Source organism: Giraffa tippelskirchi, chromosome 12 (genome assembly GCF_054371585.1).
Source record: "Giraffa tippelskirchi isolate mGirTip1 chromosome 12, T2T-mGirTip1v1.2.pri, whole genome shotgun sequence".
Classification (NCBI taxonomy): Eukaryota; Metazoa; Chordata; class Mammalia; order Artiodactyla; family Giraffidae; genus Giraffa; species Giraffa tippelskirchi.
The window spans coordinates 87,332,070-87,354,867 of record NC_137286.1 but is presented as its reverse complement, the minus strand read 5'-3'; the positions used below and the strand labels follow the sequence as shown (position 1 = coordinate 87,354,867).

Below are 22,798 nucleotides of genomic sequence, written 5' to 3'. Positions count from 1 at the left end.
GCATGGAGGTTAAAGGCATTAATGTTGGGAGTCAACCACCTCTGAGTCCTGACCCGGTTGTCTGATCAGTTACAAGAATGTGGACACATTATTTGAGTTACCATGCTTTCAAACTGGGGGAAATGCACCTACTGCCTTGCTGCATAGAAATACTTTAGAATTTAAAGGGATAATGTCTGAAAGCACTAAGCAGGGGCTCTCGCACACTTCTGTCGTCCTACAAGAATTAACATCATTCTCCTGCTACCCCAGGTGGACGCACAACTGGCATCACCCTAACAGTCACTCAAATTATCCAAGATGGCAGTGCTATTGGTAAGTCCCACCTTCTCCCTGGCCCTATTTGGGCTCATCCTTCACTCTTCCCCACCCCTGAGTTTGCCTTGATAGCAGCTCCTTAAACACCGACAAACACAGTGCTAGGCTCAAAACAGAGTCCTGCTGATAATTTTGGAAAGGAAAGGCACTGCCACAGTCATATCACTGACCATGGGAGCTGAACATATGGTAGTGAAGACATCAAAGGATGCCAAGGGATTCATAAAGAGGAATTCATAAGGGTGGCCGTGCACCTCGAAACCACCCTATAAAAAGAGGATCAGAGTCATAGAGCTTACCTCCAACAAACCAGGAGCGGTCGCACTTTTCAATACAGAGTCATCTCAGTGCATTTTAAATGCAGACTTTGGAGCCTCTGCTTACAAGACTGATTCACACATTCAGTCATTCATCTGTGTTTCTAACCAGCTCCCTCAGGCGATTCTTGCTTCCAGTGTCAGAACTGCTCTGAGAGTTGTAGTGTTAGTCACTCAGTCAGGTCCAACTCTTTGCAACCACATGGACTGTAGCCCACCAGTCTCCTCTGTCCATAGAGTTCTCTGAGGGTTACACCAGGGCTAAACTAGGCCCAGAGGTCAAGATGGGGGTCACACAGATGCTTATCCTAGTTCCCTTGCTGATAGCATGAAACTAAAGAACTCGCTAACCTTCTCCGAGACCCAGATTTTCACTAGTACAAAAGAGAGTCAGACTCTGTGATCTTAAAAGCACCTTCCAACATTGAAAGTCAGCAAATGGTACCTGTAAAATGGAAATAATACCATGTGCCCTGCTTAGTTCACAGCACCATTATGAGGACTGAAAAGAGATAATGAATGCAAAAGTGTTTTTAAAACTGCCAGGTGCCATAGAAATGTAAGGTATTGTTATCGAGAAAAGGAGATTTCACTAATGGAGGAATTCTGAGATGATTCATAAAGCAATGAACAGGTGGGATGCCTCCTGGAGAAGAGGTAACAATTGCAGCAATGAATTTAAATAAAAATAAGATCACGGGAGCTACTTCTAAATACACCAAAAGCATTTCATCCAAGTACATTGCAATGCTCTCCAAATATTAATTTCTCATTTCTTAGGTTATTTTCACAATTTTACAGATAGAGAAGATAGAAAAACAAGTCAGGTTATTTACATTATATATATTGACATATATATAAGCATATAGAGAGATATATAATTTGTACAGTGTATAAAGTTGGTTAGAATTCTTTAAGACCTAAAGAGCTAGATAAATAGAAGGCACAGTTCTATGCTATTAACTTTGCAATAAGCACATGTCATTAACTTTGTAAGGATGTGCTTAATCTTCCAGAGAGCAAGGGTGCAGGGACATTCTGCGATCAGCACATTATTTACTTTACATAAATCCAGCCTCAGTAGTTTTCATCTTTCTCAACTGGAGAAGCACACTGGCTCTTTGTGCTGAACTGGTGATCCACATGAATCCCACTGTGAAGTGCCCAGACCATTTCTTGTAAATTGAAGGTGCCTTGATCCCAGAATGAATAAGGAGTCAGAGGTCATCTTCATCCTCAAAGGGTGAGGCAGTAAAAGGCTCCATCTCAGTAGTAACATCCTGCTCTCGAGTATGTTATTATGGAAAATGTAGTTTTAGTCAATGATTTATATTTCCATCATGAGAAAGAAAGGGAAGAAGTTTTGTGCTAGACCCTGGGCTGAGTGAGCCATCCACTGAATTCATTTAATCCTCACAGCACTGATTTAATAAAGTGTTACTATTATTCCCATTTTACAGATGGATAGACTGAAACTCAGAGAAGTTAAATAACCAGAACAAGTTCCACTCACTAAGTCACAAATCCAGTTCTGGCTCCCTGAACTTATTTATGTGAAGCACATATATGGGAAATCTCCATGAATTTAGCAAAGGGCTTTCAGTACTTGGGGACTTTTTATTATGGAAAATTTCAAATATATACAAAAAAAGAGAGGACAGTCTAATACATCTCCATGTATCCATCTCCCAGCTTCAGCAGTTATCAAATCAAGGCCACACGTGTTTCATCCGTAACATCATCCAATTTAAGAACCACTCTTCTGGATTATTTCAAAGCATAGACATTGTGTTGTTTTATCCATAAATATGTCAATGTGCATTTTTTAAACAAAACCACAATACCATTATCTTCCCTTTAAAATTTAACAATGATCCCTTAATGTCAACAAATACTGATTCAAATTTCCCCAACTGTCTCATTTCTTTTTTATGATTGATTTTTATCAGAAAGATACTCTTTCTGATCCAACTGAACAACCAAAGAGAAATCACTGGTGCTTTATACCTGTTCATAGTATCATTCATGGCTTTAAAATTATTCTACTCAGTCAGCTGCCTGTATTTTATATCCACATCCTGAACTGGGTACCCAAGGGATTTCCAAGTATCCCCTCAACATAAAGGCACTAAACAGAAAACTTAACACATGGGTGGCAGATCCCTAGTAGTGGACAGTCTGGGTAATTGGGCCCTTGTCCTTATGCACACCATTGGGTGGCCTCAGTCACATCCTCTCACCCTCTGACCTTGGTCTTCACTTCTGCGTAATGGAAAGGTCAGTGGCATGATCTCTAAACGCCCTCTTGTCCAACTTTCTCTGGTGCAAGGGATCTAAGTTTATAAACTGGCATTGCCATGACCCCAACAGTCCTCTTTTATCAACATGACTTACATCGAGTCCCCTTCCTTACGTGGCCAACACTTCCCAAGCAGACCCTGTGCTGTCTCTGTTTCATGCCTGGGAACCTAATCCAGAAAACACTGATGGACTAATAGGTCTCCTTTACCTTCTTAACCAAGAGAACAAACCCTCCTCTTATGACTAAGTCTTTGTATTCTTCCTCTTCTCCCACACAGGACCCAGAAGGTAGCCAAGTCTAGCATCGTTTCATGGCCTAGTTTCTTAGATAAAACACTTATTTAAAAAATTTGATAGTCATGTATTTATTTTAATGGGTATTAGGAAAATATACCTATTTTTATCAAACCCACAATCCTATGGATAGGATTAGGATAAGCCCAAATAGAGCAACTTCTGTTCTCTTTCTGAAAATGAGAGACTGTAAAGAAAAACAACAAATATACAGGCATTTCAGATATACCCAGAATCATGTTTAAACTCTGGGAAGATGCTGAACCAAGACAAATTCTTTCTTTCCCATATTTCCCTGATTCCAATCAGACCTAACTGGACCTAGTCTGCAAAGGAAAGCTCTTTCTTGGCCTCGTGCAAACTCCTCACCCTATTCAATTCATACTTTAAACATTCTTGCACCAAATCTTCCTCCACATTTATGTCAATGAATCAACTAACACTAATTGGGCATTTGTTCTCAGACCCTGCCCTCAGGAAACTTCCAGTCAATTTGAAAATCAGTGCATTAGCACCAATTATTTCTTGGTGTAAAACCACTAATTCTGATAGTAAAGTATGGGGCACAGAGGACTGGACGTCATAAAACTAAAGAGAGTCCTGGCTCTGTGCTCTAAGTTCATGGCCTTTACAAAATCACTTGACTTCTCTCTGCCTCAGTTTCCATATCTAGAAAATGTGGGTGCTAGCACAATTCAGAGCCACCCTCTATGTTTGTGCAGGCTGTACAATGTCCAACTCTAGAGGATGCCATTCACAACTGGTGTTGCAGTGCACAACCTGTGCAACCATCCACAGCCATTTTACTAACATCTGCCCTATTTGTTTCAGAGGTTTTGTCGTAGAGTTCAAAAATAAAAGGAGAATATGTGACATCTTCTTTGTTTATAGGGAGCTTCAGACATCCAAGAATGATGGCTGTGCATTCAGAAGAGAAGTTGCTTAGCATTTCCTTCAATTGTATAGAACAAGGTAAAGGAAGTAACACTGATGACTACTGTGTGATGATATGCTAACTGATTTCCATATTTATACATAATATCTTACTGAAAAGAGATACCATGGGTCTACTGAAGCTCGCGTAGCCAGCAAAGATTTAAAACCAGGATATCTGACTCCAAACTGCATGCTCACTCTAGCTCTTCACAATTCTCCGATATTTTATTCTGCACGTGTGTTGTTTTCATTACTTCGCAGTGGTTTTCATACATCCTGTCCCATCTTCCCCCCAGATGAATAAATTGTAATTCTCTTAGCACAGTCACCTGCCCCTTACTTTTTTGACATCCCTAGTTCTGGAAATCAGAGCAACACGTTTCACATACAGTGGCGGTATAATAAGTCCTTGCCAATGCACTCATCAACCAAAGTGCACTTAGGGGTGAGATACTAGGTTGAACTACACAACACTGTTACATCATACTATTTGGGGCCCTCCAAAGTGATGATCAGGACTGGAAAAGGTCAGTTTTCATTCCAATCCCAAAGAAAGGCAATGCCAAAGAATGCTCAAACTACCGCACAATTGCACTCATCTCACATGCTGGTAAAGTAATACTCAAAATTCTCCAAGCCAGGCTTCAGCAATACGTGAACCGTGAACTTCCAGATGTTCAAGCTGGTTTGAGAAAAGGCAGAGGAACCAGAGATCAAATTGCCAACATCCACTGGATCATTGAAAAAGCAAGAGAGTTCCAGGAAAACATCTACTTCTGCTTTATTGACTATGCCAAAGCCTTTGACTGTGTGGATCACAATAAACTCTGGAAAATTCTGAAAGAGATGGGAATACCAGACCACCTGACCTGTCTCTTGAGAAACCTGTATGCAGGTCAGGAAGCAACAGCTAGAACTGGACATGGAACAACAGACTGGTTCCAAATAGGAAAAGGACTACGTCAAGGCTGTATATTGTCACCCTGCTTATTTAACTTATATGCAGAGTACATCATGAGAAACGCTGGGTTGGAAGAAGCACAAACTGGAATCAAGATTGCCAGGAGAAATATCAATAACCTCAGATATGCAGATGACACCACCCATATGGCAGAAAGTGAAGAAGAACTAAAAAGCCTCTTGATGAAAGTGAAAGAGGACAGTGAAATGGCAGCTTAAAGCTCAACATTCAGAAAACTAAGATCATGGCATCCGGTTCCATTACTTCATGAGAAATAGATGGGGAAACAGTGTCAGACTTTATTTTTAGGGGGCTCCAGAATCACTGCAGATGGTGATTGCAGCCATGAAATTAAAAGACACTTACTCCTTGGAAGGAAAGTTATGACCAACCTAGACAGCACATTAAAAAGCAGAGACGTTACTTTGTCAACAAAGGTCCATCTAGTCAAGGCTACGGTTTTTTCAGTAGTCATGTATGGATGTGAGAGTTGGACTGTGAAGAAAGCTGAGCGCCGAAGAATTGATGCTTTTGAACTGTGGTATTGGAGAAGACTCCTGAGAGTCCCTTGGACTGCAAGGAGATCCAACCCGTCCATCCTAAAGGAGATCGGTCCTGGGTGTTCATTGGAAGGACTGATGTTGAAGCTGAAACTCCAATACTTTGGCCACCTCATGCGAAGAGTTGACTCATTGGAAAGGACCCTGATGCTGGGAAGGATTGGGGGCAGGAGGAGAAGGAGACGACAGAGGATGAGATGGCTGGATGGCGTTGCCGACTCGATGGACATGGGTTTGAGTGGACTCCGGGAGTTGGTGATGGACAAGGAGGCCTGGCATGCTTTGATTCATGGGGTCACAAAGAGTCAGACATGACTGAGTGACTGAACTGAACTGAAAGTCATGATCTCGTTTGCCTTAATATTTTTAGTTTATTTGGTAAAGCCATATCCACATTTCAATTCACATTTTAAATTGCAGAACAGTTGCATCTCGGGGCTTCCACCCACATCTACCTACATAGCCCTTAAAAGAAGCTGCCCTGTGCACACAAGCTTGCTGGTTGTCCAGGTCACCATCTTGAACCTATTATCCAATGAAGGTAGAGGCCTCAAATTCCCAGTAGCTTTGGGCTTAAAAATCCAATCTTTGGCTACTCCTGTGAAAGTCATTTAGCTTCTCTGAAAGTCACCTCAGTGTAGCTGCTCTGTCTGCTTCCGGGGGTTATTGTGAGAGGCCAAGGAAGTGGTTGCTAAGATGTCATCAGGACGAAACAGAGAGCCAGTTCTCCTGGTAAAGCTTAACCATTCCTGGCCTAAAACACTAGAGCAAATCTTAAATGTATTTCTTTATGAAAGAACTTGACAAAAAGTGAGCGTCTGCAAGCACTCAAGGTACTTGAGGTACCAAATCCCAGACCCCCTTAGCTGACGTCTGAAGCCAGCTCCTTCTCAGTAGGTCTCCTCAACCAATGCTATCACTGGCTTGGGTTCATGGCCAAACGAGTCTGTCCTTAGGGTCACTGAGCCCTGAACCAGAGGTCTGGGCCAATTAAAAGCCCCTGGAACACCCCTCAAAGTTCTCCTCTGCCTCGGAGGTGGGGTCTCCAGCAGCATGACCCAAACCCCCAGCACAGCCTGGCCCTGTTCCCATGAAGAAAAGGACAGTCTCTTCCTTGACATGTAGGACATGCCCTCATAGGTGCGAGAGGAGAAAGGGCTGGGGTGCACTTCTTCATGGAAGAACGGGATACAGGAAGGAAGCAGGAGGGGAAGATGAGTGTCTGTGGGGTTCATCACACCTTCCATCGGGTCACCTGTTAGGAAGGTGACCCAGAGACTCTGCCCTCGGGAGCAAAATGCTCCCAGCTGTTACCTAAGGAAGGTGCATCAGTGCTAAGGATGCAGGAAGGGCCCTGGGTACCGAGAGCTCCCGCTCAGATGCGTGAATCCCACCTGTGGTTGAGCTCCATCCTTAGCATCAGGCCTGGGCTTCCCTGGTGGCTCAGACGGTAAAGAGCCTGCCTGCAATGCAGGAGACCCAGGTTCCATCCCTGGGTCGGGAAGATCCCCTGGAGAAGGGAATGGCAACCCACTCCAGTAGTCTTGCCTGGACAACCCCATGGACAGAGCAGCCTGGCGGGCTACAGTCCATGGGTTGCCGAGTAGCGAACGTGACTGAGTGACTAACACTTTCACTTTTCACTCTTTATCCTTCTCCCCAGCATCCCTTTTTAAAATACACGTGGTCCTGGAAGGAAAATGTATAAAATCACCAAAGTGCTCACTTCGGCAGCACATATACTAAAATTGGAATGATACAGAGAAGATTAGCATGGCCCCTGTGCAAGGATGACACCCAAATTCGTGAAGCGTTCCATATTTTTTTAAAAAAACAAAATAAAATAAAATAAAATCACCAAATATGTGCTTCGGTCAGATCACCAGCCTCGTGTGTGGCAAATGGAGACCACGGGGGCAGGGCTAAGGGGAGGGGAGGTAATAAGAGCAAAGCGTCTTTCTGAATCTAAGGAGGATCTAAGGAACAGGACCTTCGGGAGTGGAGATTTTGAGGTTGCTGGCCTCCCATCTGAAGAGCTGGGGAACAGAACTGGACAGTGACTAGCCAGTTTAGTTGCCATGCACTGAGATTCTCTGCACTTCCAGAGAAGTATGGTCACCACAGACCAGAAGAGATGTACAAATGCTCCCAGCAGACTCCAAGTCTGTTGACCAAGTTTTTTAAAGCTCTGCTTTTGCCAGCATTACTGAGGGTTATGGTCAGAGAACATTCAGCCCTCTGGGGTTACGTTTCAAGCCTGGGGAAGCTGAGACCCAGAATATGCTGGAAGGAAAAGCAGCCGCTGCTGCTGCCAAGTCGCTTCAGTCGTGTCCGACTCTGTGTGACCCCACTGACGGCAGCCCACCAGGCTCCTCTGTCCCTGGGATTCTCCAGATCTGCCACTAATTTTCAGACCAGGTGACAAGGCTGAGTATCACGATCACATGCTTAAATCAACTCCGCTCCTGAGTGCCATGAGAAAGCCAATGTTTGTTTTAATAAATGCTAACAGATAAGAGGATAATTCGCAGGTCAGTGTAATCAATTTTGATAGAATCCTAACACTAACAGCAAAGAGGCTAAAGATGTCATGTGTCATCGTATGTGGTAGTTTTAGCTAATTGTTTAACACAAAATCTTCTGAAATCTTCCTCCTAACACTTTTTCAAACTGGCAGAGGTACAGGCATTGGGACCTCATTCTGACCTGGGGTGGATCCTTCATTAACAATCTCACAGGAAACAGCGCCTTTATGAGATTCACAGGGAGCGCTCATTGGGAAAATGAGGATGCTGGGGAGAATTGAACCGTTATGTATAAAAGGAACCGGGGGGCAAGGGAGGTGGGGGGCCGCACGAAGAGAACTTGGGAAGGAAGTAACACTGATGGTTGACAAGTTAATGCGCTGGAGAGAAACAGATTAGAAAACACAAATATTTAATGTGAGGAAGGAAAACTGGAAATCAATAAGACCCGAAAAGACCTAAGGGTGATAACAAATAGAGAATCATAGACATTTGCAATGCAAATGAGAAGCGTTCAGGCAGGGTTGGGAGCTGGGGCCGCCAGAGGCACTTTCTGGAGACACAGAGCTGCTCCTGCAATTCCTTCTTGAAACGAATGGACTCAGTCTCAGAACCAGAACGAAGCAGAATGTGGCAGATTCGTGCAGGGTGCTCCGGGGCTTGGCAGTTAAGATGGGGGGGCAGGGAGGCACCATCTCCTAAAAGCCAGGGAAGAAGCAGGTGGCAGGTGCCCAGCTTGTGGCAGAGGACGTGGGCACTGACCTGGCTTCTTCAAGCCTCTAACTCCAGCTCCGCCATTACTAGTGGACTTGCTGAGGTTCCCAGTTCCCGGTCCTTTGCAATCTCTCCCTCACTCTGCATGGCCCAGGGCCCCCGACGTGACTAAACCAGTGCTCAGTCACTCTCCTTTCCTCGCCTTGTTACCCAGATCAGTCCTTCCCCTGCTACCAGCCATAGCCTCTCCTTTAGGGAGGTCCAGTCAGCACACTGGTCCCTCTCACAGCCCGTTCAGATCATCTAAATTTACAGGTGCCCCTTTACCCCCAGAGAGAAGGAAATGGCCAACCCACTCCAGTACTCTTGCCTGGAGATTCCCATGGACAGAGGAGCCTGGCGGGCTACAGTCCATGGGGTCGCAAAGAGTCGGACACGACTGAGAGACTGAGCACGCTTCCCCCAGAGTGTGCCCAGCGCACCCTGGCAGGGGTCTGGAGCCTGGCTTGGGACTGGTACCCCACCCTGGGTATCCTTGAGGCTCATCTGCCCGTGTGTGGCACAGGCAGCAGGTTGTCCTCTAATTTCATGCCTCCAAGACCCCAGGATGCCCACTGGGGGTCAACCCTCTTCCCACACATCCCTGGACAGAGCTTCCAGATCGTTACCTCTGCATTGGATTCCTCCACCCTACATTTCAGCCCCTCTGGCTGCACCGCCATGATCTTCCACCAGGGCCTTAGGTGACTCTGGAGAAGCAAGGCTGCCCCCTTTGTGACATAGCCGTAGAAACAATCCAATCAGGAGGACCCCTCCCAGGAAACGGCTGCTTAGCAGGAGGAGAACTGAGAATGTCCAGCCTGTCACCCGTTCGCTGGCCTCCATTCTGACCCCCTCCGGCTCATCCCCCTTACGCTCTGTCTCTGGTACACAGCAGGCCCTAATTCTCCTGACCCCTCCACAGGACCCCATACGCCCTTGGTCCATGTCCCGGGTTCATGGATTCAGTCCTATGCCCTTGATCTCAAGTCTCAGTTCTAATTCTCTCCCCAGAAATCCAGAGTAGTTGCACAATGTGCGTTGTGCTAAGTCCCTTCAGTCCTGTCTCTTTGCAGCCCTCTGGACTGTAGCCTGTTAGGCTCCTCTGTCCATGGGATTCTCCAGGCAAGAATACTGGAGTGGGTTGCCGTTTCCTCCTCCAGGGGATCTTCCCCACCCAGGGATCGAACCCACGTCTCTTACCTCTCTCACATTGGCAGGCGGGTTCTTTACCACTAGTGCCACCTGGTGGTAAAGAAGCTCCAAACGATCTAATTTTGAAAAGATTGCCCCAGAAACTTCTAGTGGTCGGGCTGGACGGTCTTAGCAGATCACCGAAACCACCCCCCTCATTCGAATGACGAGAAACCCAAGACTCAGAGTGACTAAGTGGACTCCCCCAGGCACACAGCTGGCTGGCAGCCGACCTACAGCTAGAATCTGAGGCCCTGGCTACCGTTATTCTGCAATATCTTGCTAGAGCTTGGAAAGAGAAGGGTTATTCCGGCCAAAACTGAGAGGTTACACCCTTCTGTGATTATCCCTACCTGAGGCAGAACCACATTGATGGGAATTTCTAGGCTTTCAGATCTGGTATCTCTTTTTCTTGTAAAATTTGGCCTCGAGTGCTGTGGAAAAGAGAAAATAGGCAGATTTCTGTTAGCCCATCCTCTGAGCCTCAGCTCAACTGCGAAACACAGGACTTCCTACTATTCACTTCTCCCCTCCTGTTAACTATGTACGTTATGAGAATGTGAAGATGGTATCTGATAAGATGCTTCATCAATCTCTGAACAGAAATTAAGACAGGTCTTATAGTTAATGACAAAGCCTTCTGAAAGTCTTTGGAGCAGTGGTCCCTATACCTATTCCCTTTTCTAAGATTACTATTTCTAGCTCAAGGAAAAAGCCATACCAATGTTAGGTGCCAGGTATAGGTCCTGTGCAGAAGTTGGTCACCAAAACACTCAGAACATTCCAGAGGTGACATCACAAAACAATATGGTCTCTCTCAAGGCTCATGGTCACTCTCTGAGGATCACAGGTGGGAATGAGGGATCTGCTGGCGAGGCATCTGGTTGTGCCCACATGGCCGGTCAGGGCTGGTGTGACACACAATAGCCCAAACACTGGCCCCCTGTTTGGTCATCCTGGCTGACATTTGCATCTCCACTGACAGGCTGGACTGAGACCCCTTCCCTCTCTCCAGAGGTGGCATCTTCTACTTGGATTACTCAAGAAGGAAGAAACCCAAATTGAACTCTTCCCAGACCAAGAGGAAAAAAAAAAATGGAGTCTGAGATGTTTTCTGACACCAGCGCATCCTTCAATTCTCTGACACCCACTGGAGGTCCTACAATTCAATTCTGACACACCCTACTTGGCGTTAATGCCGGGTCCCCCAAGCTAAAGGGCTCAGTCCCCAGAGAACTGCCCCCACCTCAGATGCCAGTCAGGAGTCTTGGGCCACCAGTGGGTGCATGCTGAGTCACTTCAGTCATGTCTGTCTCTGTGTGACCCTATGGACTCTAAGCCTGCCAGGCTCCTCTGTTCTGGGGGAAATCCCAGCTCTTGCCTGGGCTCCAGGCAAGAACACTGGAGTGGGTTGCCATGCCCTCCTCCAGGGGATCTTCCTGACCCAGGGATCGAACCCGTATCTCTTATGTCTCCTGCACTGGCAGGTGGGTTCTTTACCACTAGCGCCACCTAGGAAGCCCCTTGGGCTACTAGTCTCACGCTCAGGCTCATGCTTAGTTGCTCAGTTGTGTCCGACTCTTTGCCACCCCATGGACTGTAGCCTGCCAGGCACCTCTGTCCATGGAATTCTCTGCAAGAAACTGGACCACCAGCACTTCAACTAACCAGCTACACATCAGGGATTTCCATGACCCAATCCTTAATTTCCATCATTGGCTAGAAAAGCTCAAAGAACTTAGGAAAACACTTCACTTACAATTACAAGGCTTTTTAAAAACTAAAATAAAATAAAAGATACAACTCAAGAAAAGCCAAATGGAAGAGATGTTTAAGGCAATGTATGAGGGGAGAGGGAGGCGGAGCTTCCATACTCATCAGGGCAAACCACCCTTCTGGCATCTCCCTGTGTTTCGACAACCCGGAAGCTCTCCAAACCCTGTCATTTAGAGGTTTTTACAGAGGTTTCATTACATGGTCATGATTGATTATTTCATTGGCCTTTGAAGATTGAATGATAAAACATACTGTCACTCAAGAAATCTCAAAAGTTTTAGTTACTCCGTGCCAGGAACTGGGGACCAAGACCAAATACGTATTTTTATTAGGTCACATGTAGCAACTGTTGACACCTGGGCTTCATGAAACAGGCAGTCTAGTCTCCTGGCCTCCATTCTGTCAAATCATTTGTCCCTGGAGGCTGTCAGTGGGAACGCTCTTATGTATTTCAAGTCTCCTGTTATGCAGAAAGCTCCAAACCCATGTTATTATACCACACACGGCGAAGGGAATGATGGATCAGGGCCACCGAAACAACCCACCAAAAGCTCCCACCCGTTAGTCACACACAAGCTTCGCGTTAAGAAAATCCAGTGTACAAAAAAATCAAAGACATACATGTGCAAAAACCAAGAGGGTAGTTAATCCCATTACCATTATCAAAGAATGTCTTATTTTCAATGAGAATTTCTCCCAGGGTTTCTTTTTTTAACTTGTATTTTATTTTTTTATTTGTGGTTACAAATATATAACAACATATAACATTAAATTTTCTATCTTAAATATTTTCAACCGTACAGCCCGGGAGTGTCAAGAATACCCACATTGCTGTGCAATGGATCGATGGAATCTTTTCATCTTGCAAAACCGAACCTCTATGACCATGGGGAAACAGTGGAAACAGTGTCAGACTTTATTTTGGGGGGCTCCAAAATCACTGCTGATGGTGACTGCAGCCATGAAATTAAAAGACGCTTACCTCTTGAAAGGCAGGTTATGACCAACCTAGATAGCATATTTAAAAGTAGAGACATTACTTTGCCAACAAAGGTCTGTCTAGTCAAGGCTATGGTTTTTCCAGTGGTCATGTATGGATGTGAGAGCTGGATGGTGAAGAAAGCTGAGCGCCAAAGAATTGATGCTTTTGAACTGTGGTGTTGGAGAAGACTCTTGAGAGTCCCTTGGACTGCAAGGAAATCCAACCAGTCCATCCTAAAGGAGATCGGTCCTGAGTGTTCATTGGAAGGACTGATGCTAAAGCTGAAACTCCAATACTTTGGCCACGTGATGCAAAGAGCTGACTCATTGGAAAAGACCCTGATGCTGGGAAGGATTGAAAGTGAGAGGAGAAGGGGACGACAGAGGATGAAATGGTTGGATGGCATCACCGACTCGATGGACATGGGTTTGGGTAAACTCCGGGAGTTGGTGATGGACAGGGAGGCCTGGCGTGCTGCGATTCATGGGGTCGCAAAGAGTCGGACACGACTGAACGACTGAACTGAACTGATGATCATTAAACACTTCCTCCCACTCCCACCTCCCCTCAACCCTTATAAACCATCTCTCTACTTTCTACTTCTATGATTTTGTGTGTGGGGAGTGGGGCGCAGGTGGGAACACCAGACAACATGTAGGATCTTAGTTCCTCAACCAGGATTGAACATATGCCCCTGCAGTGGAAGTGAGGAGTCCTAACTACTGAGCTGCTAGGGAAGTCCCTATTTCTATGCTTTCGATTACTTTAGGTACCTTTTATAACTGGAATCTTACAGTATTTGTTCTTTTGTGACTGGCTTATTTAATTTAGCATGATGTCTTCCAGACACCTCCGTTCGGGAGCATATGACAGGATCTCCCTTTTTTAAGCAGCATAATATGTCTTCGTGTTCAGGTACCACATTTCCTTTATCCGTTCATTAGCTGATGAACATCTGGGCTTTCCCCCCTCTTGACTATTGTGCATAATGCTGCAAGGAACACAAGGGTGTAAATATCTCTTTGAGATTCTGCGTTTATTTCTTTTGGATATAAGCCCAGAAGTAGGATTGCTTGATCATACATAATTTAATTTTTAATTTTTTGAGGAACTTCCATACTGTTTTCCATTGCAGCTACACCATCACTCCCCCCAGCAGTGGAGTGAAGTGAAAGTCACTCAGTCATGTCTGACTCTTTGCCACCCCATGGATCTTCCCAACCCAGGGATCAAACTCAGGTCTCCCACATTGCAGGCAGATTGTTTACCTGATGAACCACCAGGGAAGCCCAAGAATACCGGAGTGAGTAGCCTATCCCTTCTCCAGTGGATCTTCCCAACCCAGGCATCTCCTGCCGGGATCTCCTGCATTGCAGGAGGATTCTTTACCAGCTGAGCTACAGCTGAGCTCATCAACACTGGCTCTTTCCTGTTTCTCCAAGTGTTTCTATAAGTGATTAACTTTCACACTGCCTGAAAACACAAGTCAGTTTTCCCTTATACACACACCTCATGGAAGCACCTTCATATCCACATTAGAGGCTGAGCTGGGAAGCCTAAACAGAGGGAGCTGTATGAATCTCCTAGAGCCACGCAAACAAAGGACCAGGAACCCAATGGCTTAAAACAACAAACATGCATTATCTCCCGATTCTGGGAGACTCATTGTCCATTGTTATCTGATCAAAGCCCCTTTCCACATCTTCCTAGGAGGGGGAGTGCTGAGGGAAGGAAGGAAAGCAAATAGGCACATGGACTGACCTGCCACATTAGCGTGAAAAGAACTTCTTTTACTGAACCCAAACAAAAATCACTGATAAGAATAAAGAAGGCTGCAAGATAGCAAGGTCATGGCCACTGGCCACTGTAGACCCGGGTACAAATCTGGAGGCCCAGAAACAGTTATTTACTATGCATCTTAGTCAGCTCCGTCTGCTATCACATCCACAGACTGGATGACCTAATGACTGACAATTATTTCACACAGTTTTTGAGACTGGGAAGTTCAGAATTAAGGTGCTGGCAGGTTCGGTTCCTGATAAGGCCCGTTTCCAGGTTTGCAGATGGCCACCTTCTCACTGTGTCATCAGGTGGAGGTGAGAGAGAAAGAGAAGAGAGAAACAGTGTGTGTGTGTGTGTGTGTGTGTGTGTGTGTGTGTGTGTGTGTTTTCTGGTCTCTCTCTTTTATAAGGACACTAATCCCATCCTTAATACTTCATCCAAACCTAATTACCTTCCAAAAACCAAACCTCGAAATACCATCACACTGTGGAGGAGGGCTTCAAAATATGAATTTTGGAGGGATGCAAATATTCAGTATGTATCGCTATGCGACCTGGGCAAGTGACCCCACATCTCAGAAGCCCTGTTTCCTTATCTCTGAAATAAGGAAATTACATTTAATTTGAGAGTACCTATGTAAAGAAGCCAGCAGTAAGCTCTCAATAATCATTGTTTTGACACCTTCATAGAAAATTGCCTTGCTCCCTTTGACTTACAATCTCAAAGCAGCTGACACCCAACTGGTGCTGCTGTTAAAACCTGCTGACACTACAGCTTGCCTGGGGCTTGTTTCTTTGCTTGCTTGATTTTCCTTTTGTTTTTAAGGGAAGAGCATTTCGAACTGGGCATCCTGGTATCAGCATCTGCGGTTGCCCATGACGGGTCCCTTCTTACTCGGCAGGAGACATGCATCCATAACCCAGTACTGAAAAGCTTCCTTGAGACTGTGCTCCACGTGCCTTGTTATTACCCAGATTAATACCATCATCAATCAACCACGTTCTGTGAGCATCCACAACTGGTGGGCGTGGCACAGAATGCAGAGGTAGACATGTCTCGTGGGTTTCTAATCTAAACAGACAGGTAGAGCAGACACAAAGCAAAGGGCAAGCACGCACACTGGCTTCGCACGTCTGCAACTTGCCTGGTGATGAATTGCAGGGGAAAATTCAACAAGCAGGAGGATCCATTAGAGAGCTGCTGCTGCTGCTGCTGCTAAGTCGCGTCAGTTGTGTCCGACTCTGTGCGACCCCATAGACGGCAGCCCACCAGGCTCCCCCGTCCCTAGGATTCTCCAGGCAAGAATACTGGAGTGGGTTGCCATTTCCTTCTCCAGGAGATCTTCCTGACCCAGGGATTGAACCTGGGTCTCCCGCATTGTAGGCAGACGCTTTACCGTCTGAGCCACCAGGGAAGATACAGTATACTAACGCATATACATGGAATTTAGAAAGATGGTAACGATGATCCTATATGTGAGACAGCAAAAGAGACACAGATGTATAGAACAGTCTTTTGGACTCTGTGGGAGAAGGTGAGGGTGGGATAATCTGAAAGAATAGTATTGAAACATGTATATTATCATATGTGAAACAGATCACCAGTCCAGGTTTGATGCATGAGACAGGGTGCTCAGGGCTGGTGCACTGGGATGACCCAGAGGGATGGAATGGGGAGGGAGGCGGAGGGGGGTTCAGGATGGGGAACACATGTACACCCATGGGTGATTCATGTCAATGTATGGCAAAACCACTATGATATTGTAAAGTAATGAAATTAAGTTAAAATAAATAAATTTAAAAAATAAATAAATAAAAGTTATAATTCTGAGGGAGTAAAGAAAAACTTTGGTGTAATGGATACAAAGTTTCAGTTTTGAAGGATTCTGGAAATGAATAGTGGTGATGGTTGTACAACAGTATGAATGCTCTCAAAGCCAATGAACTGCACACTTAAAATGATTAAGATGCTAAATTTGAAGTAATGTGTATTTCACCACAATTAAAAAATATAAAATAATTCACAAAAAAGTTCAGGTGAACTGAAATCATTTTTTGGAACAAAAAAATGCAGCTTTATTTTTTTGATTTTTACCTTCTACTTCAGCAAATGGCAGAAGATATTGCTCTGTCCATTTATAATTCAATGACTTTCAGATTTATGCTGATAATTTAGGATGTGAACATTCAAGTTCACATACACCCTGCCCTCCTTCACCTTCCCCCTTCCCTATCAGAATAGCATCCCTCTTCCATCCTCTGTCCCCAGAGGAGTCAGTTGAAGAGTATCTCACATGAAATCATTATTAATAATTATTATTCATTATTAATAAACTCATGGGCATGAGTTTGAGCAAGCTCCGGGAGTTGGTGATGGACAGGGAAGTCTGATGTGCTGCAGTCCTTGGGGTCGCAGTCAGACACGACTGAGCAACTGAACTGAACTGAAGGAATGGTTTGCTGTCATCATGAAATAAGGTAGGTACGAGTGCCCTGTGCAGTGTCTGGCATGCAGTATTTGTCTATTAATAAAGTTCAGTCATATCTGATCACTGTTTATAAACCAGAGTTTCCATCAGGTTAAATGCCCTGAGTGCCCCTACTGCCCCCAGACAAACCCTGGACACTAAATATTCTTCAGATCGTCTCACAAATTTGACCCAGACTATTTTGAACACTGTATCAGGGAATTACATATGAACATTGCTAACCTATAGCCAGTGGGCTACAAAATCTTTTCATAGTAAATCCCACCAAAAATATACTTCCAGTGCAAACCCCTAAAGGTATATTTCTTAATTTATAAATTTGATTCTTTTTCTTACATATTATTATGGCGTGCATGTGATAAAACACATTCAAAATTGAAATTTTACAGGATAAACAAAGAAAATAACTTCTATAAGAATGCTGTTTTATCTTATTCACTAAAAACACAAAATAATTTTTGTTTCCACAAAAAAATTATATAGGTAATATTTTTATTGAGCACAGTGTAAACTTTTTAAAAATGTGATTCCTTCTTAAAATATTGGTTTAACATAGTAAGCCAAAAGTCAGATTCTAAGTTCAGTTTACTTTTGTTTTTTGACTTAATGACTGTCCTTGATGAAAAGGGTACCTCACAATTGTCTGCTGATCCAAATGGAAAAATATTTACAGTATTGACAGCAATTGACAGTATTGACAGGGGCAATTTCTAAATAGCAATATTTAGTATTCAGTCCTATCCTCAAATAATGCAAAGTTTATTGCTAAAATTTGCATCCCAGATGTTCTCTTCAATGAATGAGGTTATTCTCAAAAAAAAAAAAATGCTCTAAATTCTCTTACTTATTCTTAAAACACTATCACTTCCATGAAGGCAAAAACTGTTTCTTAGTCTTTTAAAAAATGGCTCCTATGTATCACACAGTTAACACCACTTGTCACCACAAGAAAAGGTTAGCAAATTTAGAACACTGTTCTTCTGTAAAAAGAGACAACTGCAAAATCTCAGAGACACAAGTGATTTTTATCATCATTCTCCATCTTGCTACAAAATAACTGCAAAGATCCTGGCATCTCTCCCACTTGTAAAAATCAGATCAATTGCATCCATGATATCATCTAGTTCATTGTACATGTCTTGGGTTTGATTGCTTTGCTTTGACACTTTGACTATGAATTACCACCCAGTGAATAAATTGCATGAGTGATGCTATCCATGTACACTCACCCCTCATCCTCTTCATATTCTAGAGCAGACGCTCCATCAAATGTTATTTTAAACAATTGTTCCATCAGAACAATATTTCTAGTAAAGTTATTTACAGCTGAGATGACATCTTTTCTGACATGTCATCCTATAATTGGTTCACAAAAGAATAGCTCTTTGTATGTTTTATTATTGAAGGAGAAGCTGTATCTTCACTCAGCTGTATAACAAACACTACTTGATTTGTTTCAATACTAGTTTCTTCAAAGTTTTCTCTGCACCCATCAGCTGTTTTGCTGGCTAAAGAATGAATATTCATTTCATTGAGTCATTCAGAAAGGATTTATTGAGCACGTGCTCTGAGTCAGTCGCTGTCCTAGGTGCTGAAAAAGTAAGGCACAAAACTAAGTTCTCACGGAGCTGTGTGCCTGTGCAGGAAAACATACGGTAAGCAAAAACAAAAACAGAAAAAACCAAGTACATGTCAGGGTAAGCACTCCAAAGAAAAGTTCAACAGGATATTGGGATAGCAAGTGGCAGAGTGAGCCATTTCAGGTGATGAGGAAGACTTCCTTAAGAAGGTGACATTTGAGCAAAGGTATTGTGGGTAAGCCATGGAGTATCTGAAAGAAGAACAGTTGGCAGAGGGGCAGCAGGGGCAAAGGCCCTGGGGTAGGAACCTGATTGGTGTGGCTGAACCATAAGGTCTGTGTGCCTCGAGCCAGTGAGTGCAGGAAGGCAAGAGGACCAGAGATCAGAGGATTCTTTTCCCCAACCAGGATAGGAAGCCCCTGGAGGGTGCTCAGCAGTGTGGCAAGATCTGACTTAGGTTTTAAAAGATTTCTGTGGCCACCCACAGAGAATAGACTGCAATGTGGCAAGGCAGGAACAGGGGACCAATTTCAATTGTCCAAATAAGAGATGGTCTCAAATGGTCATGATAAGAGGGTAAGAAAATTGTAAGAGTCCAGATAAAGCCTGATACAGAAACAAAGAGGCCTGCTGGTAGGTTAGGATATAGGGCAAGGGAGAAAGGAGCTAGGGCCTTTAATCTAAGCACTGGGGGAAATGTGGTGGTAATTTACAAGGGTGGAGGAGACTGGGGGTGGGGCAAGGAATGGAGATTAAGAATTCAGTTCAGACACACTCAGTCAAGGAAGATTACATTCAAGGGAAGGTGTCAAGAAACCAGCCACTTATAAGAGTCTGGAGTTACAAGAGAGGCATTTGGAATGGAAATATAAATTTGAAACTTGTCAGTGTGTAAATGGTATTAAAAGCCTTGTCACTATATTTTCCCATGTATTATTTCAGCTGTATTTATTGCTGTGGGAAGAACACGTATTTCCCCCAGCAGTATGCCTCTTTTATTTTTTTCACAACCAAGTAAGAAACCTCAAAAGATGCTTTTAAGCACTTTCCATTATACTAATTAAAAAATTTTAAGATGTTACATTGAATAGGACATTTATTTTAAGTCAATAAAAAAAAGATGGTAGACATCTTTACTGTCTGTTTTTCCTATCTTGTTGGCTTTATTCTCTTATTAGAGAGTATTCAAGGTCATCGTTAGTAATAGAGGGTATAAATTTGTATTTGTGCAACTACATAGTAACTTCACTGAAAGAGAGATAGTTGAGGCCACCATGGTGTCCTTTAGTAGGTGGTTGAATAAATAAACTATGATATATTCAGACACTTGATTATTTAGGGCTGAATGCATATTGTTGTGGTCTAGTCACTCAGTCTAGTCTAGTCACTGGAGAAGGAAATGGCAACCCACTCCAATATTCTTGCCTGGAGAATCCCAGAGACGGCGGAGCCTGGTGGGCTGCCGTCTATGGGGTCGCACAGAGTTGGACACGACTGAAGCGACTTAGCAGCAGCAGTCACTCAGTCATGTCTGACTCTTTGTGAGCCCATGGACTGTAGCCCACCAAGCTCCTCTGTCCATGGGATTTCCCATGCAAGAATACTACAGTGGGTACAAGCACCAGAAAGAAATGAGCAATCAAGTCATGAAAAGATATGGAGGAAGCTTAAATGAATATTACTAAACAAACGAAGCCAACTTAAAAGGCTATGTACCATATGATTCCAAGCATATGGTATTCTGGAAAAGCAAAACTTTGTAGATAGCAAAAAATACCAGTAGTTATCAGTGGGCACGAGGTATAGGAGATGAATAGATGGAGCACAGAGGATTTTTAGAAAAATGAAAATATTAATACTCTGCATGATACAATAATGATAAGTGTATATCATTATACATGTGTCCAAACCCGTAGATTGTACAACATCAAGAATGACCCTTAAACTACGGGCTTTGAGTAATTGGGGTTTCCCTGGTGGCTCAGAGGTTAAAGCGTCTGCCTGCAGTTCAGGAGACCCAGGTTCGATCCCTGGATCGGGAAGATCCCCTGGAGAAGGAGATGGCAACCCACTTCAGTATTCTTGCCTGGAGAATCCCATGGAGAGAGGGGCCTGGTAGGCTACAGTCCACAGGGTCGCAAAGAGTCGGACATGACTGAGCGACTTGACTTTCACTTTCACTTTTTTGAATAATTATAATGTGTCTACATAGGTTCATCAGTTCTAACAAACACACCACTCCAGTGGGGGACATTGCTAGGGGTGGGGCTGTACATATGTGAGGGCAAAGGTCATAGGGGAAATCTTTGTCCCTTCCCCTTAATTTTGCTCTGAGTCGTCATTGCTCAGTCGCTCAGTCATGTTTGACTCTTTGCAACCCCATGAACTCCAGTACGCCAGGCTTCCCTGTCCATCACCATCTCCCAGAGCTTGCTCAAACTCATGTCCATTGAGTCAGTGATGCCCTCCAACCATCTCATCCTTTGTTGCCCCATTCTCCTCCTGCCCTCAATCTTTCCCAGCAACAGGGTCTTTTCTAATGAGACAACTCTTCGCATCAGGTGGTCAAAGCATTGGAGCTTCAGCTTCAGCATCAGTCCTTCCAAAGAATGTTAAACTGAGTCTTAAACTGCTACTAAACAAAAATGTCTTAATGAAAATAATTCAAATTTAAAAAGATATCTAGTTCTAGAAGTGGGATTGTCATTGCCACTTCTTTTGCAGTTATTCTTGCCTTATTCTTACCTTCTACCCATGATCACTGCAGATGTCGTCTTAAGCCACATGTTCATTTGCGGGTGAGTGATTTATGTGAGACTAGACCACATCATCCTCAAATCCCCTCTCCCTGATGCATGAGAACCGCTGTCCACCATCCACCATCACCCATAACTGCTTGGGAAAGTCCAGCTTTCTCTCAGGACACTTCCCTTCTCCGATGAGAATGTGACACTGGATGTTTTTCCAAGAAACAAAGACACCATTCACTGAGACAAATCTCCCTAAGGGTAAAGAAACCATCTCAAAGCCCCTAAGAGGAAGTGATGGCTTCATGCTTCCCCACTCATTGCAGTACTGCCTCCTGTACTAGATCTGGGGGAACCGGATTGCTCTCTGGTCCTTCCACTATCAGCCTGGTCTGGGCTCTCTCAGTTCAGTTCAGTCACTCAGTTGTGTCCAACTCTTTGCGACCCCATGAACCGCAGCACGCCAGGCCTCCCTGTCCATCACCAACTCCCGGAGTCTACCCAAACCCATGTCCATCGAGTCAGCAACGCCATCCAGCCATCTCATCCTCTGTCGTCTCCTTCTCCTCCTGCCCCCAATCCTTCCCAGCATCAGGGTCTTTTCAAATGAGTCAGCTCTTCTCATGAGGTGGCCAAAGTATTGGAGTTTCAGCTTCAGCATCAGTCCTTCCAATGAACACCCAGGACCGATCTCCTTTAGGATGAACTGGTTGATTTCCTTGCAGTCCAAGGGACTCTCAAGAGTCTTCTCCAACACCACAGTTCAAAAGCATCAATTCTTCAGTGCTCAGCTTTCTTCACCGTCCAACTCTCACATCCATACATGATTACTGGAAAAACCATAGCCTTGACTAGATGGACCTTTGTTGGCAAAGTAATGTCTCTGCTTTTTCTTATGCTGTCTAGGTTGGTCATAACATTTCTTCCAAGGAGTAAGCGTCTTTTAATTTCATGGCTGCAATCACCATCTGCAGTGATTTGGGAGCCCCAAAAATAAAGTCAGCCACTGTTTCCACTGTTTCCCCACCCATTTCCCATGAAGTGATGGGACCGGATGCCATGATCTTAGTTTTCTGAATGTTGAGCTTTAAGCCAGCCTTTTCACTGTCCTCTTTCACTTTCATCAAGAGGCTCTTTAGTTCTTCTTCACTTTCTGCCATAAGGGTGGTGTCATCTGCATATCTGAGGTTACCGATATTTCTCCCAGCAATCTTGATTCCAGCTTGTGCTTCTTCCAGCCCAGTGTTTCTCATGATGTACTCTGCATATAAGTTAAATAAGCAG

General features: G+C 44.2%; 1 protein-coding gene and 1 non-coding gene across 8 annotated transcripts in view; one reads left to right on the top strand and one right to left on the bottom strand.

Annotated features, from left to right (window-relative positions):
• Positions 1-22,798, bottom strand: part of CBY2 (chibby family member 2) — a 137,862-nt gene that overhangs the window by 2,315 nt on the left and 112,749 nt on the right. For 4 of the 7 annotated variants that reach the window (XM_081547352.1, XM_081547348.1, XM_081547351.1 and 1 more), the window contains one exon: positions 10,513-10,593. In XM_081547352.1, coding sequence (XP_081403478.1) covers positions 10,513-10,593 — 81 coding nt within the window. Of the gene's footprint in view, positions 1-9,594; positions 9,678-10,512; positions 10,594-10,880; positions 11,018-22,798 lie in introns of those variants that run through there. The other 3 variants (XM_081547349.1, XM_081547353.1, XM_081547354.1) reach the window with 3 other exon arrangements.
• Positions 7,406-7,512, top strand: LOC145530781 (U6 spliceosomal RNA). Its single transcript, XR_014072074.1, has one exon. It is a non-coding gene; the product is annotated as a U6 spliceosomal RNA (small nuclear RNA).